The sequence below is a fragment of the Juglans regia genome, chromosome 5, assembly GCF_001411555.2.
Source record: "Juglans regia cultivar Chandler chromosome 5, Walnut 2.0, whole genome shotgun sequence".
NCBI lineage: Eukaryota > Viridiplantae > Streptophyta > Magnoliopsida > Fagales > Juglandaceae > Juglans > Juglans regia.
In genome coordinates this window covers 2061965-2079712 of record NC_049905.1, presented here as the reverse complement: position 1 = coordinate 2079712, position 17748 = coordinate 2061965, and the positions used below count along the sequence as shown (strand labels likewise).

The 17748-nt window shown below is 36.2% G+C and overlaps 3 protein-coding genes across 3 annotated transcripts; 2 read left to right on the top strand and 1 right to left on the bottom strand.

Annotated features, from left to right (window-relative positions):
* Window positions 1–340: 340 nt before the first annotated feature.
* LOC108990182 (L-type lectin-domain containing receptor kinase IX.1-like) lies at window positions 341–2695 on the top strand. Its single transcript, XM_018964068.2, has one exon. It carries the CDS (start codon window positions 431–433, stop codon window positions 2450–2452), a length of 2022 nt encoding a protein of 673 aa, XP_018819613.1. The 5' UTR covers window positions 341–430; the 3' UTR covers window positions 2453–2695.
* A 359-nt stretch (window positions 2696–3054) lies between these two features.
* Window positions 3055–6496, top strand: LOC108990198 (peptidyl-prolyl cis-trans isomerase FKBP20-2, chloroplastic). Its single transcript, XM_018964089.2, has 7 exons — window positions 3055–3230; window positions 3877–3973; window positions 4089–4303; window positions 4565–4674; window positions 4786–4894; window positions 5037–5113; window positions 5668–6496. The coding sequence occupies exons 1-7, from the start codon at window positions 3179–3181 to the stop codon at window positions 5785–5787; spliced, it is 780 nt and encodes a 259-aa protein (XP_018819634.1). The 5' UTR covers window positions 3055–3178; the 3' UTR covers window positions 5788–6496.
* A 94-nt stretch (window positions 6497–6590) lies between these two features.
* On the bottom strand, window positions 6591–11729 carry LOC108990190 (cationic amino acid transporter 9, chloroplastic). Its single transcript, XM_018964080.2, has 8 exons — window positions 11405–11729; window positions 10059–10465; window positions 9794–9970; window positions 9428–9652; window positions 9161–9337; window positions 8594–8821; window positions 7083–7172; window positions 6591–6966 (listed from the first exon to the last, which is right to left on the bottom strand). The coding sequence occupies exons 1-8, from the start codon at window positions 11664–11666 to the stop codon at window positions 6826–6828; spliced, it is 1707 nt and encodes a 568-aa protein (XP_018819625.1). The 5' UTR covers window positions 11667–11729; the 3' UTR covers window positions 6591–6825.
* Between the last annotated feature and the right edge of the window lie 6019 nt (window positions 11730–17748).

Sequence of the window (17748 nt, the reverse complement as noted above, 5' to 3'; positions counted from 1 at the left end):
ACAAAAATTTTTATTTGTAAAATATTATTAAAATATATAATATTATATTATTATTTTAACTTTAAAATTACTAGTCTAATATAGCCAAAACTTTGAAATTCTAGCGGCCAAAATTTAGACTTCGCAATCGCTACTAGACCAGGACCAGGACCAGGTCAGTACTTCTGTTCTTTGCATCCAACCATGTATACCTTTACCTAGAAGCTCCAAAGTCCAAATTCTACAGCTATCTATTCTCATACCATGTCTGTATTTTGAAGTTATTTGCAGCTAACCGTGTAGACTCGTTCCAAGAACAAAACACGCCAGCGCAGGGCCAAAATAAATGAAATGATATGATCAAAAGAAAGTATGAAGCCTTTTACATTATATAAGCTATCTTGATGGCAATTATTTTAACCAGGAGGGTTTCGCCTGTTGATCCACCTCTATGGATTACCGATCTTTATGTTCTCTTCTCCTTCTTTGTGTCTTATTTTCTTGCTTCTCTTTCACGGCCTCCATGGTAAACTTCTCCTTCCCGTCCTTCCCACCCAATGACAACAACATCACTGTTCTTCCATCAGCTACAAGAGCTGTCGTTGATGGGCACTCATCAATACGACTCACTGATAATCAGATTCGTGGGGACGTATTTAATGACACAAGCCGAGCTTACTACCGCCAACCCATCCAACTGTGGAATCCCATTACAAATATAACCACAAATTTCACTACTTACTTTGAGTTCGTAATCAATTTTATTGATTCTTCTTCAAGCAACTTGAGCTCCGGTGGGATTGCGTTCTTTCTGACTTCAGAAGATTCTTTGGATATTCCTGAAAATTCTTTTGGAGGTTGGATGGGCCTCTTCAACGAGACAACTGACGGAAATCCATCCAATCATATGGTAGCTGTGGAGTTCGATACATACCAAGATCCATGGGATCCTAGTAACAACCATGTCGGTATTAACGTGAACTCCATCGTCTCCAGGACTAACCTTACCTGGAGCAATACTATGGTCTCTGGGGACATTTTGGGTGCAACAGTCTCATATGATGGAACGTCCAAGAATCTCAAAGTAGTGTTGAATGATCCAGATGTTCCTATGATGGCTAACGCATCCTTAAATCTCACTTTAAATGTAAATTTGAGGGATCTTCTTCCGGAAAAAGTGATCGTGGGCTTCTCTGCATCAACCGGACAAGCAATTCCAATTCAAGTGCTCCGGAGTTGGAACTTTAGTTCGACTTTGGATCTTGACACAATTGCCATCCCAGATGGAGGGAATTCTAAGGTGTGGTTGGCAGGATTAATAATAGGAGTGGTACTTTTGGTTGCTGGGATGAGTTTTGTCTTTTGGATTTTGCGAAGGAATACAAAGAGAAAGGAGGTAGCAGATGATGACGACGACGACGACGAAAAATACATTATAGACCCCATGGATGACGATCTAATAGAAGGGACAGGACCAAAACGGTTTGCCTACAAGGACTTAGCCATGGCAACTGATAACTTTTCGGAGGAGGGGAAGCTTGGTCAAGGAGGTTTTGGAGGCGTATACAAGGGTTTCTTGGCAGAACTAAACATAGAAATTGCAGTCAAGAAGATATCAAGCAGCTCTAGCCAGGGAAAAAAGGAGTATATTTCTGAGGTGAAGACCATAAGCCGTTTGAGACACCGGAATTTGGTTCAACTGGTTGGTTGGAGCCACAAGCGGGAAAGCTTCCTCCTAGTATACGAGTACATGCACAATGGAAGCCTAGATCATCATTTATTTCGCAGGAAAAGTCATCTTTCATGGCCCGTGAGATACAAGATCATTCAGGGTTTAGCCTCCGGATTGCTCTATCTCCACGAGGAATGGGAGCAATGCGTGGTTCATAGAGATATCAAATCAAGCAATGTGATGTTGGATTTGAACTTCAACGCCAAACTAGGGGACTTTGGCCTAGCGAGGTTTGTTGACCATGGACTGGGCTCTCAGACAACGGTTCTGGCGGGGACACTGGGCTACATGGCTCCGGAGTGTCTCATCACAAGCAGGGCTAGCAAGGAATCAGATGTGTTTAGCTTTGGGGTGGTGGCATTGGAGATGGCTTCTGGGAGAAAAGCAGTGGAGCCTCGGGCAGAAGAGGAAGAAGTTAGTTTAGTCAATTGGGGGTGGAAAATGTATGGAAGGGAAAGGATTCTGGAAGTAGCAGATGCAACACTAAATGGGGAGTATGAGAAGGAGGAGATGAAATGTTTGATTACTGTTGGATTATGGTGTGCTCATCCAGATCACAATTCAAGACCTTCTATAAGGCAGGCTATTCAGGTTCTTAATTTTGAAGCACCATTGCCTAGCCTTCCATCCCAAATGCCTCTGCCCTCCTATTATCCATCTGCAGCAATGGCTTCCAATGAATCCTTGTTTACTTGGACAGGCGGGGCTACTGGCAAAACTGCTACACCATTAACGACCTGAAGCTAGATCGAGCAAAGACGATAATTGCATATTTTCCTTTGTGTTGAAAATACTTTCTTGATTTGAGCGATTGGACAGTTTATTAAGTAGTAAAAGCTTCTGATTTTGATGAATTTCCCTTGTTCATATCTTTGATTCGGTTTTTTTGTTTTGGGAGGCATTCGATCTCTTCAATGTAGCTTTCCATTTTGTTTTCATATACTCATTGCTTAAATCATTCTCGCTCTTATTGTCGGGTTTGGCCAAGCCCATTTCCTTGCTGTTAAAAAAAGACGGGATTCACACCTCCAATGGCATCTTCTTCTGAATTTCTTAGCTATTCCTAGCGTGATATTTGGGGATGAACTTCTTTCTTCCCAACCTATCACGAGTTTGACCTTAGACCATGGAAAGCTACATGATTTCCCTCAACTGCAAAATAAATTCTCCTTTGCGGTGAATCGGCAAAGTTGGAGTTGTATCTTTCAGTGAAGTGAAAATAAGAAAAGATAAAAAGGAAATATTTTTAGGCCCAGGGGATGGTAGCAGTATTAGACAATCCCGTAGGGGGATAAATGATAATAAAAGAAATAACGGGAAGTCGAATGATATTTCTCATTTTGAAGCGAACTGAGGATAACAAGACAGGGTCACAGGAAACGGCCAATCGTTGTTGCCTGTTGGGTCTCTCGTCTTCTGGTTTACATATATGCAGGACGCTTCAGCTTAGACCCCCGCATAGAAGCCATGCTGCTTACTTGCTCTGCTCCCTCTTTCATGTCCAAGCCTACTTTTCCTCGTAACTCTCTCTCTCTCTCTCTCTCTCTCTACATATGCTCTCTAGAATTTGGGGTGTGTAGAGTGGGGGTTATCAGCATTTTGTGGGTATTGTAGCTTTGATGTTTGTGAAAATATGACACAGGAAATGGTTCCGGAAAAATCCATTATCCATCTCGTTCGCAGCAAATAAAAGTCAGCACCTTTTTTGCTAGCTATTTTTTTTTTATTATTCCTAATGGAGAAATTGGCGTTCAAGGGACTTTGTTTCGTTGCAAAACGATGCATGGGTCACCGAATTGCCAAGTGCTGAATTCACCATTTTTGTGCCAGCAACTTGTTTATATAGATCGACTTATCTTTGTGCTTGAAATTACTTGAGAATTGAGAAACCAGAGTCTCCATTTGCATATTCTGTCTCCAGAAAATCATTACTAATTCATTCAAAAACAGAACGAATGGAGGAAAGTAAGAAAATGATTGGATTCTTTCATTGTTTGGGTTTAGAACGGTCTATGTAAGGAAATTCTGGAAGTTCCTATCTCGTCCTGAGTAACCAAAGGGAGCAAGAGTGTAAATATGTTTTACCTCTTCCGTTTTTATCTATCAAACTAAAGATCCGGGAACCCTAACCTCTTCCTTTGTCAATATCTATCTACACTGTGCAGACAGAACGCTTTCAGCAGGTAACGTGCTTGGAACTTTCCATACTCAGAAAAAGCAAATAGTGCATTGCTTCTCAATTCACAGGTTGAAAGATCAAAGGTTAGACTTCGCTGAATTGAATGCTGGGTATTTACCAGTCTTTGTTACTTATTTTTTTCCCTTTCAACAGAAAAAATAGAAGTTGCTTATAACACTTTGATTTTTAAGCATCCAGCGCAAAAACTAGTTATTTATCATACTGTGATGAGAACTTGAGGCGGAGGCTTCTCCTATTCGTTTCGGTCACAACAGCCTTGTTTCCAGCTTTATCTTCTTCTGGAAAGACAAAGAGTAAGAATCCCTATGATGAAAAACGCTTGCTAGAACAAAATAAGCGGGTACAGAAAGAAAACAATGCACCTGAAGACTTTCCAGCTTTTATTAGAGAAGGTTTGTGTCATGGCTTTTGTTGTAAATGAAATTGCTCTTAAAATATTCTATGCTGTAAGCTAGTCATTCATTTATTAAAAAACTACCTTTTTCAGACCCAATAATGAGTCCAAACTCTCTGATCAATATTCTGTGATCATGACAAAGTTTCAAGTTTAATTGCCCGTTCCGCCTCTCTCTCTGCCTGCTATGTCACAACCTTTTGTAATTATTATCTTAATAATTCATGGAATCAACATTTATTTTGAATAAATGTTTCAGGATTTCAGGTTAATGTAGTGACACCAGAGAACTACATTAAGAGTGACTCGGGGCTTATATACCGGGATTTTGAAGTTGGTAAAGGTGATTGCCCAAAGGATGGTCAACAGGTTTTCCTTTCATTGTCTATAGCTATAAAGCTATGTGTTTTTCAGGATTCATATATTTCTTGAAAACTTCTCTTCCGATCTTAGACTGAACTAGTGTGAGGTCCTTTGCAGGTGACTTTTCACTATGTTGGCTATAATGAGTCAGGTCGCCGTATTGACAGCACATACCTACAGGGTTCCCCGGCGAAAATCCGCTTGGGCAATAATGCATTGGTCCCAGGTGAGAAGAAGTTTTTCTGGAGATCATACTTAACTTACCTGCTTTCTTTGTAACTCTATGGTGAGGCATAAGGTATCTTCATTACGACTGTCTACTAAGTTGAAAATTTGTGGGAGTGGCTAAGAAACAGAAATTTATGCAGGATTTGAGCAAGGGATTCGAGAAATGAGACCTGGGGGAAAGAGAAGAATAATCATTCCACCAGAACTTGGACCACCTGTCAGTTTCTTAAACCCCCGGTTTCCTTTCCCTTTTTTTAATGTGAATTAGCCTTGTTCAATCAGAATTAGCCGTTGCCCGAATAATTCCAACAGGTAGAAACTGAAGAAGAGTCAAATCTTTCAATCAAATTTCTAAGAAACTTTGTAGTGCAGAGAAAATTTGTGTTTTGGCACAATAGGATTATCAGTGTTATGGTTCCAGCTTGGGTCAGGACATGCAATAGAGCCTAGAGGCATAACATGATCATATTGCCTGAGCAAGAACTGATTTCTCAAGTTTTCTTATTGCCCAGCTTTGTAATTAAATTTTTATACAATGCTCCTCCAAGATTTTTGACATTCATCCTGAAGTTGATACCTAGATAAAATAAATGCTTACTACTCCTTCTTGGTTGAGGATGAAATGTCCATGTATGTTATCGATACTAAACTTTGGGGGAATAAATACCTAACAATCAAAATTCACGATCACCGTATGCAACTTTTTCCAGCCTCATATCCAGTATGTGTTATTGAACTAACTCTGTTGATAAGAATATTTAATTTCTTCAGGTTGGGCCTTCCACCTTCTTCAGCTCAAAACAGTTTGAAGTTTTTGATGTGGAGCTGCTTAGCGTTCAGGACTGTCAAAGGAGGACCATCGGTTTTTACTCCGATGTTGTGTGCAATTAAGTGAAATTAAGTGATGGGACTATATAAGTATCTCTTTATTTTCTAAAATAGATAGGTCATCTTCATTGTAAGGCATTTGAAAGAAGAAATGGCATCTTCATTGTAAGGTAGATTTCTTAATTCTCACTTGGAACAAAAATAGATTAATTTGTCTGGAAGTGAAGTATTAATCATGTATTGAACAAAGATTTGGAGCTGCCACCCCAATGATTTGTAGAATAAAAGATATTTGATATATCTGTTAGGTTAGAGTCAGAATCTGTTTGCTAAGCTCGGGAGAGGGTTCAAGAAAGCAGCTAGCTCCATGTGGCAAAGTTGCGGCTGCTACACCTGTAGAACCAACCATGTTGGCTCAGTGGCTGTGTTGGAGATTGCTGACAACACTACCCAATTTGTTGTCGTCGTCAGCAGGCAGCATCAGGCTCCAAAGCCCCATCTAGACGCGTTGTTTGGTTAACGCTTAGCACTATGGAAGGACTCCACTTGCTTTCCAAAGCTAAGATTCGGCTCCAAAGAGATACTTAGCATGGGTAGTCAAGTCTTGGAACAGTCGAACGCCCAGATGCCCTTGTTCATTCCAGAACAAAGAAGAAATACAGGAGACACCACCCATCCGCATACTCCACAACAAAGGATAAATACAAAATAATTGCTGGAGGTCCCTCTTAAAAGACATTTACAGAGTGGTTTTATAGAATTTATTTGCAAATCAATCTTTTAGATTTATTTCACTGCTAGCAAGCAAAATATGCTATTTCTTGAATCCTAGATATGAATAAAGTAAATGGAAAACCAGACAAATGGAGAACTTAAACTGGATATGGAAACTTGCATTGGATATGGAAAACTTAACCCTTGATCTGATGGGGATTTTCTGCAGCTTGAGCTAGATAATTTACAGGAAGTTCTGAATATAAAAATCCAGGAACACATTTTCACTGCAAATGATGACTACATAGAAGAATGATATTTGTGCTGTAATGATACAATTTAGGTTAATATACAACAACTAATGCAACATCAGGTTCAAACTGATTATCAAGCATCTTCTCGAGGTGCCCTATGATAAATAACAGTCTCTTCTGAACTCGGATCAGCATGATACTGCCCATAAAATGCATAAACTCCAACCGTAATAATGCTAAGGATGACAAATCTCACCCATGCTTCATGGTGTAACTGGCCAAAACAAAAAGAAAAGTTCAGACATATCACCTTAGACATAAAAAGTCTTTTGATATTCAGTTCATCAATATCTTCCGTCGCAGTGCTAAAGGGTGTATTTCTAAGTGTACCTGAGCAAATAGGAACAAGTTGAAGAAGATGCAAACAACCGGCAAAATGGGAACCCAAGGACAAGAAAACCCCGGTGGCTCTGCATAGACCTGAGAGAAAGAATGAATTGAAAGAGGTTAGACAGAAAATGAACAATGATAAACCAAGATGGAAGATAAGCTTGAGATTCTTTTAGTGACAGCATCACCCACTGGAAAGCTATCAGATCCATCCACCCCACTTCTTCCAAGGTATGGAATCTACTACCTATATGATTTCTGAAGCCTCTCTTTGTATTTTATTGAGCCACCTCATCATTTCATTTTATTTTATTAACCTATTCCAACCCTTCACATGCTAAAAACCTTTTATTGCATTGTCTTTATTACTACAATAAATCCACTCATTTTATTGACATTAAGTGGATGTTTGGAAACAATTTTCATCTCATCCCATCCCATCTCATCTCATCTCATCTCATTTTCTTCACAAACATCATTCAAACACAAATACTATCAAATTAATCATTACAACTTTTCCAAAATTTCAAACAAAAAACAATTCAACTTTTTCTCTCTCCTTTCCCAAAACCTATTAAATACTTAACTCAAACCATCTCACTATTATTCATAAACTATCTTACTACTATTCACAAAACTCTCATCTCATTTCATTCCCCAAACATCCCCTTAAGATTAAAAAAAAGAGCTTTGAAGATGAAAGGTTTGCTATCATTTATGACTACTAATTCAGTAGAGGGAAAAAAAATACTTTTCATACTGATGATTAATTTCCAATTACTTCTCTCTTTTAACTTTCCCACCACTTAAGTCTATAAAGAAAAAAGATTATTCATCTTATTGTTATTATTGACTTTTCATTAACTCTTTTGGCTTCCTCACCTCTTAACTATTCTATTTTAATCACTACTGCGCAATGCGCAGGTCGACAAGTAGTAAATACTTAAAAGTGCACTCACGGTGGTGACGCCATTCCTGCATCTATGTCACCATAATCCCTGCGATCTTCATTCTAACATGTATTTCTCACACCAAAAAAAGGAGAAGAAGATAATAATAGGACACAAGGAGAGCTTTGAGACACAATTTTGTAAATTCTGGACTTCTCATGTTGCTTCCATCTTTATTTTAACAATTTCCTCGTCATGTTTCTCGAAGAAAAAAGTTAAAGCCAATGAGCAATACTTCTATTTTCATTCCAACTTCAAGTAAGGCCAATCTTTAATGTCACTATGAACAAAGTGTTTGTTGACAAGGGTGTAAACCTTGTATGTATGATTAATCGAAGCAGGGGAAAATATAGATTTTATATTTATTCTCAAATGACATTCAAAAAGGTTATGTCATTTTAATTGGCATTTTTGCAATGTTGTAGAATCAAATCTCTAAAAACATCCCGTCACTGTGTCAGGCTTACATTTTACCATTAAGAACTTCTATAAAAAAGATAGTGCAGGTAGCATCCATTTAGCAAAATGGAACATCCTATTTAAATTAAACAATGTACTCACTTGGCGGAAATAAAGAGCAAGAAGGGCAATAATTCCCACAATGACAGCTAGAATCAGAAAGATAAATGAAGCATTGACTCGGTAGAGTAGTCCAGCACCAAAACCACAGAAGGCGACCGTAATTAGGCATAAGAGACCTTCCCGCCAGGATGAAGATGACACTTGACTCTCTGTCTTATCTTTCCAGCGAAGCGCTACCACACATGCCGAGACAACAGAATAGCCTGTCTGAAACAAGCCCAAGCTATAATATGAGGTGTATAAATCAAATTTTCTAATGGAAGGATATATACAGGCGTATAATTCTTGAAATAATCACATCTTGTTTCATAGAAAAATACAATGCCCATCACAACATGCCATTTATTTAATTAGTTTTGAGAGATCCATCTTATGCATGAATTGAAGGTATTGTGATGACTGATGATGTGATTGGTAATTGCCGGTACTGCGTGCTAACTTGGGAAGATAAAATCCTAGATTCAAACAAAAACAGGTATGGGTAAAAGAAAACAGCCTTAACATGTTGTATAAAATAAAGGAAATAAAAAATCTAAAAGTACTTACCAATGTGCCCACCGAAAGTATGTGTGAGAGCACATGCACATTAAATAGCCCTGCCAAAACGCCAGCAACAATACCAACCCAGACCTGAGAATGAATAGGTGTGTGGAGCTTTGGGTGTACTTTAGCAAATATTGAAGGTAGTAAACCATCCCTTCCAAGCCCAAGGTATAACCGAGACTGTTCATGACAAACATCCGGTCATTTAAATTCATACATGCTACATGATGAGGGAATGTCAATTATGTCATAAGTCCTAGAGTGATTCACCTGAACATAAAGCCCAACTAGAAGGGTTGTTGTAAGTCCAGCAACGGCACCAATACTAATCAAAACAGAAACATATTTCAAGCCCTTGGATGCAAAAGCTTCTGCCAAAGGAGCATCTTCCCCAAGGAACTTGTAAGGTACCATTCCAGTGATCACTAAACAGACACCAATGTACAATGTAATACATATAAGAAGGCTTGCCATGATGCCTATTGGCAAATCCCGCTGAAAGACCACAGCCAGAGAAAATGAGAAAAATGTTGGACAATAAGATGTTCTAATATTTCCACTGACGACAAAAGACAAAATCAAATTACTACGATATTACATTCTGGGAGGCATCAAATCAATCGCAATGTGGCATACCTGAGGTCTTTTGGCTTCTTCAGCAGAATTAGCAACTGCATCAAATCCAACATAAGCAAAGAAAACTACAGTAGCTCCAGTCAGTATTGCTTCAACACCATTTGGAGCAAAAGGGGACCAATTTGAAACATCAATCTCAAATGCACCGACAGATATGACAATAATAACAATGACGACCTGGAGTAAAGTTTGGGTAGAATAAGTATTCGTGATTTGATTACAAATATATGCTTGATTTCAGATAATGGTAGGATGGGAAAAGAACCTTTAGCACAGTCATGAATGAGTTTAAAGCAGAGGATTCTCCAACACCCCGACAAAGCACTATAGTCAAGAGCGTAAGGAGAATTGGAGCTAATACATTGATAGACAGAGTTCCTCCAAGAATCTCTTCACCACTGCCAATCCAGCTTGGAATGCCTTTGAAAAAGGGAAAGAGCTCTAGAATAGTAACTACATAGCTTGCTAGACTTCGTGCTATGCTAGCTGCCCCTATATGATAATCGAGCATTAATTGTGCAAATACGAGAAAAGCAGTAAGTTCATTGAAGGCTGTGTATGTATACAAGTATGCTCCCCCAACAAGAGCGGGGAATCGAGAAGCTAGCTCGGCATAACAGAGCGCATTTAACACACACGATGCTCCAGCAAGGACAAAACTTATTGTGACTCCTGCATTGCAGAGACAAATAAGGTATAAGATCACTGACAGGACCAATCACGCACCAAAAAGCACAATTGCAAGCAAGTATATTAGAACAAGTATTGCAATTTTACTAACAAATAGAAATTATGTTCTGATGCATAATTCTTGGAGTTTGCGAGAAATATATCGTCAAGAATAACAACCAAAGTGGTAGTTAAAATAACGTTATTGGACCCAAAGTCATAGGCTTAAGTTTTTTCTTTTAAGATGGCGTCCCACATTTTAAATGAAGGTTTCACTTTGAGAGTTCTCAGTCATTGATCTCCTGACAAGAGCAGATAACTACAATCCAAGTATTGATGCCGTGTTCACAACTACCTTAGTCTTGCATTCTTTTCGATTCTCCTTGTATAGAAAAAGTTTAGTGTAGAAGATAACGCTAAGTTGCACTTTGGAAACCTATTTAAGTTCATAGACTCAATTTCTAGCAAATCCTATTTGAAGCATGGAAAGCATGACAAAAAATCAAGATAACTCATAGCACGCTTTCAAGTAGTGTAAACATTGAAACCAAATTGCAAACCTACTCCATAGTGTCAACTTCTACCAAATTTTATTCAAGCTATGGGGTAAAAACAAAACAAGTCGACTCCTAGAGTCCGAAATGCTCTGGATTTTTTTTAGAGTAATTCCCCCGTAAAATTATTAAGTTTCTACTCGTAATTTCGAATTAGAAGTTTATAAATTCTCGCCTCAGTATCTTCCTAGGTAGAAAAGTTTTGAGTATGGTAGTTATAATTTATAAGCTAAATTAGTAAAATATGAGAATACCACCAAAAAAGATCTAGAGCATACTCACCCAATTATTACAGTATGTCATTTACATATGAATGCTGTGAATGATTGAATCAACCGATCGATTAGCGAAAACAGAAAGATTTTTATGGGATGAAAATCAGACAGACCGGGTCCGGTGTCTCGAGCGACGGTTCCGGTGACAACGAAGATTCCGGCACCGATGGAAGCGCCGACGCCGATGAGTATGAGCTCGAACAAGCCGAGGCGGCGGATGAGTCCATCGATAGAGCTTGCACGGATGGAGGCTTCCGACGGATAAACCAGGGGCTTGGTTCTACGCGCCGAGGACCAGAAATGAGACAGCCAAGACGAAGACGAAGACGAATAAGAATTAGAAGAAGAGTTTCTGCTACTCTCCTTACCTCCCATGGCTTGAGCTGTGAGATCAGAGTCTCAGACCGACAAGAAAGAAGACCCTCTTTCTCTCTCAACCTTCTTCCATTCGTTGGAAGACATGTTATTTATGATGTTCAGAAAGGATGTTTTAGTAAATTCGATTTTGTTATTAAAGTGGGACCCACCAAATGGATTTTATTGGACAGAGAGTATTGTGGTGTCGGGAGTACGTGGACTGCTTCTCGAACAAAATTCACGCCTGGCCGGGATTCTCTTCTGGCCGGAATGTCCCATGTGGTATTGTTATCTTCTGATGTTATATATGCACGTGAAAAATCCACGTACGAATCTATTGTCTTTAGGAAAACACTATTCTCTACCGAAATCTTCTACCCATTTTTTTTACTTAATAATTAAGTAAGAGTTTTTAAATGAATATGTGATTTTATTTTTATTTTTAAAAAATATCTAAATAGTTTTAAAAATGGTGAAAGAAAAAGTAAAAAAAAAAATAGAAAAAAAAAAGTGTTTGATCAGTGTTCGGTAGAAAATTTCGATAAAAATTTCCTATGGACGTAGCAACTAGGGGTGTAACCGATCCGGTCCGGTCCGGTTTTGGATAAAATCTAGGACCGAACCGATATGTACCGGTTTTGTATTTTTCAAAACCGATTACGCACCGGTTACCCTCCTAAACCGGTACTTTCGGTTTTACCGGTTTCCGGTCCGGTCCGGTCCGGTTTTTCGATTTTTTTAAAATGTAAATTTCACAATTTGTCATTAAAAATTTGTTTATAAAAAAAAAATTGATTTAAAAAAAATTGTTTTATATTTTTATTAATATATTAGACTATATAATAGTATTAATATTAGACTATTGGTGTAGTTATAAGTTATATATTAGTATTAGTTATAAACTTTTAGTGATTTAGTATTAACATTTTATGTAATAATTTATAAATTATAATAAGAAATTATTTCATATATGAATATATATGTTATATATAAAATTTAACATAAAAATTTATAATTATACATTATATATAAAACTTATATATATTAATATTTAATATATATAAAAAATATTTTGTATAAAACTTATATATAAAAATTTTATTTTTTATTTTTTTTAATCAACCGGTCCGATCCGGTTCAAAAAATCCCGGAACCGGAACCGGACCGGAACCGGCCGGTTTTTACGTTTTAAAAATCGGTTCCAGACCGGACCGGTTTTGAACCGGTCCGGTTCCGTCCGGTCCGGTCTGGTTTTCCGGTTTTCTAGTTTGAGTTTACACCCCTAGTAGCAACATCCTTGTCTTTATGTTTTCACTCTTATTCAGGAAATCGGTTCATGCTTTATTTTCCACCCGATTATAATTTTTGGAGCCTTAATAGAAAAATGACAATGTGACTATTAAATATATTTATCAAATGTGTTTATTCATATATTTTTATTTTTATATATGTTTTTATTTTTTAATAATTAAGAAAATGACTATTAGTGAATTTATATTTATATTTATATTTATATTTTTCTTATTGGTTAAGGATGTTTAAGAAATGATTAAACAAAAATAAAAAATCATTTGTACTAATATGCACATTTGGTGGACACATTGAGTAGGGAAAATGCTACATGCCCCGTTGGGGGCTCTCGCTGGGAGCTCCCGCTGGGCATGTAACATTTTTTTATCTATTTATTTTAATTTTTTTAATATAAATATTATTAATAATTTTAAATATTTTAAAAAATAAAATAAAAATTATAATATTATTAAAAAATATTTTTTTAATCAAGAAATAGAATAAAAAATAATATTTATTTTACTTCGTGATTAAGAAAGTATTTTTTAATAATTTTTTTTTACTTTCTAATTAAGAATGTGTTTTTTAATGATATTTTAAATTTATTTTATTTTTTAAAAGTGTAAAAAAAAATTTATATAAAAAATAAATTAAAAAAATACACATAAAAGAGTACATATTAAGCCCAACAGAAACCCCAACGAAGCTGTAGCATGTCCATTTTAAATATTTAAAAAAATCATAATATTATTAAAAATACTTTCTTAATCATGAAGTAAAATAAAAAATTATAAAAAAATATTTTTTATTTTACTTCGTAATTAAGAAAATATATATTTTTTTACTTTCTGATTAAAAAAATATTTTCTTAATAATATTTTAAATTTATTATTTTTTTAAAATATTAAAAAATATTAAAAAATCTATATAAAAAATTATTTAAATAAAAAATATATAAAATAATCTACAGCCCCCAGCGGGAGCTCCCAGCGGGAGCCCCCAGCGGGGGCTGTAGCATCACCCCATTGAGTAGTCACCCTAGCATTGTCCTTTTTACAATAGCTTCTTAAATTGTCGGCCATAAATGAATGTACTTACCAATGTTCAAATTATTGCTAGTGATTATTTTTTAGAGCTACTATAGTCATAAAACGATCTTACAAAATTAAATTTATAAATTGATATGTTTCATATGATACGTTAAATTTATAAATTTACAAGTTAATATATCATATCAAGTCACGTCAATTTGTAAATTTAATTTTGTGATGACAAAAATATTTTTCCTTAACAATTTTGGTTGCTTGAAGCAGAAAAGGAGTTTGGATGCTTGAAATTGCAAAATGACCATATGTATAGTCTGGTGGTCACCCGGGTTCCAGTTTGGGTATCTGGGTATAATCGAGCCCAAAATCGGAATTCAAACCCAGACTAGGTTCTTACTTGGATTAATCCGGGTTATGACCTCCACCCGGGTCAACTCGGATAGGCTATCCTCATGATTTAGAGTTTAGGGTTTTAGGTTTTGAGATTTTAGGCTTTAGGGTTTAGGTTTTAGGGTTTAGGATTTTAGGATTTTAGGTTTAGGGTTTAGGTTTTATGGTTTAGGATTTAAGTTTTAAGGTTTAGGGTGTTAGGATTTAGGTTTTAGGTTTTAGGTTTTAGGGTTTTAGCGTTTAGGGTTTAGGGTTTATGGGGTTTAGGGGTATAGGGTTTTAGGGTTTAGGATTTTAGGGTTTTGGGTTTTAAAGTTTAGGATTTTAGGATTTGGGGTTTTGGTTGTAGGGTTTTAGGTTTTAGGGTTTGTGGTTTGTGGTTTTAGGTTTCAGGTTTTGGTCTTTGGGTTTTGCGTTTTGGGTTTTAGGCTTTAAGGTTTTGAGTTTTGGGTTTTAGGGTTTAGATTTTATGGTTTATGGTTTATATTTTATGGTTTAGGGTTTAAGTTTAGGTTTTATGGTTTAGGGTTTAGGATTTGTTTGAAATCAATGTACAGTATAGAGATATACAGATGAGTTAAAAACTTTATATTGGGACATTTGGATATACAAATAAAACAAACTGCACAACTCAAATGAGGTGGTTTGTGTTTTATCTGTGTATTCAAATCAGCCATTAGGAATTTAGGATATAGGGAGTCCTGTCTCTCTCCTTCACTACACCCCGATAACAAAGAAAGAAACGGAACGGAGAAGAAGAATACTGATTTTTCTTTTGCAAGATCCAATCTGAGTATTTCTCTAATTTAAAACACGTGATTTCTCGTAATCGGTTCAAAAAGCAAGATAGAAGCCATAATTTGCCACTGGTTCCCGGGGATGTAGCCGGCCCTAAGGAACTTCCCCTTGTTTGTGGATGTCTTTGGATCTTCGTGCAGTACACAGATTAGATGCCGCCACGGCATCTTCACTCTCTCGCAGGTGTGTGAATCTTCAGAAGCTTAGGTTCTGCAAAGTCTGCTAATGCAGTACTTCATCTTCAAGCTAGGAATCTGTGTGAAATAAGTGGCGACTATTGCAGGAAAATAACAGATGCGACTCTTTCTTTGATCGCGGCTCGTCATGATGAGGCACTTGAAAGTTGAAAGCCTCCAGCTTCGGCCAGATATCTGCGAAAGAATCAGTAGTGATGCTATAAAAGAAATAGCCTTTTGTTGTCCTAAATCGTAGTAGATTCTAATCATTTGGTTGTATATTCTTAACAGAAACTCCATATTTGTCGTATTTTAATTTCGGTTTACCATTCCTGGTGGTCTGTTTGCCATGCAACATGCAAGGCCTATGCAGAACGCATGCAGGCTGTCGCTGCAGCAGCTGCTGCTCCTAATCTTGATGCCAAAATATTTGCTAGAATTGTACTTCGCAACCCCAATCACCACCACATGAAACTATCGATGTAAAAGACTATTGCAGCTGTCAAAAGTCTGTCTGCTACCAAATTCATCTCAAGTTATGGTTGTTTCATGCATATACAGCACTGTAATGCAACATAAGATCAACACATTCTGCTCTCCAAGTTATGCGTTTAAAAGCTGAAAATTTTTCCAGATGCCCCTCTCAAATGCAACGGCCCTTGTTTTTGTTTTTCGTATGAACTACTGTCTGTCAGTCAAGCATTACTTGTAATTTGTAACAAAATGGATCTAACTACGATGGTGTTAGGTTCCTTTTTATTTATTTTTTCTTTTCGTTCTTCCCTTTTAATGCTAACGAGAAAGGAATAAAATGAGGGGGTGACACATCCAACAAATATCCATAACAGAACACAAAAAAGCAGAAAAGAATCGGGAAAGAGAGCGAATAAATTTGTTTGTTCTCATGTTTTTTTTTTTTTTCCAGAGTACCAAGAAATTAAAGGATCAGTTCCTCATCTTTGGACGGAAAGATTTGAGTCTTGAACAGAGGAAGCTGGTCCTATGGTGGGTTTCTGCTACTTGCCGCCTCCCATGGCTTCCGCTGCGCAGATCATCAGGGTCAGGCGGACAAGAAAGAAGAAAAAACTCTCTCTCTCTCTCAATTGGTTGGGAGAAATAGTATTTATAGTGTCCAGAATGGGTGTTTTCGCAAAGAGAAAATATACTTACAACTGTGAATTGCGTAATTGCCGCGTAATCGCTTTGAAAAAAATGAATAAAACATGAGACCCATATGAAAAAAATTAATTTTTTAATAGTGGATCCCACTCTTTTTTAAAGCGATTACGCGGCGGTTAAGCACTTCACGATTGTATGTAGAATTACTCTTTTTATTTTAAGCAGATAAATCCGTATTAATTTATAAATTTATTTTTATAAATATCTTTATAACATGATACTTTTGAATAATTTTACATATAATTATGAAGTGTATAAATATCGTATAATTATTTGAAAATAGATAAAAATTTACTATTAAAAAATTAATTTTTTTCATATAAATCTTATATTTTATTTTATTTTTTAAAAATTATTACACGACAATTATACAATTTACGATTATAAATATCTTTTCTACACATTTTTATCGCTTTATATTTATGTTTTGAAATGAGACTTTTCAGTTTAATATTTTATGGGTTTTTTATTTTTTGTTTTGTCCTTTATAAAATTATATGTTTATATTGCTATCATTGTTTCGTTGGACGTAGTCAATAATTTTTTAAAATTCATTTATATGATTCAAATACTCGATTTGAAATTATTTTAGAATCATCTGTACTCGACAATTTGGTTCAATGAATTAGTTTTTACTTAATTCAGAAAAAAATGTATATTATTCTCTAAGCGAGGCCTGAGCTGGCTATTTTAGGGTTCATATCAGATTGGGCCCATATTAGGCTGGGACTCCAACTACTGGTTGTTTTTGGGCTACTGGGCCTGGCTTACCATCCATTAAAATAGAATTAAACATGGCATTTATTTATTTATTTTTGTTCCCAAGTTGGCCAAATACATCTTATGTAGTTCATAATCTGTCTTTGCTAAGGGGGGAGTTAGCCAACAAAATGCTACACCCACTACCCATATATTATTATTCTCAAATGACTTTTTCTACTAGTCTACCACTTCTTCTTTTTTTGCAAGAATACTGCTATTGGGCTATCTGAATCTTACTGCTCAGATGACTCTCTTGACAGGATAATGCCACGTGATTTATTAAAAAAATAAAAACATATATATTCAAAACAGTCCAAAAACATAAAAAGAGAAAAATTGAAATCATAGATTTCCTCTACCACTTTTGTGTTTGAGTTTTTCTTTTTTTGTTTAATAAACTACATGACACCACATGGTGGTGCAACATGAAGAGAAAAATCTGAGTGGTAAATTTCAGAT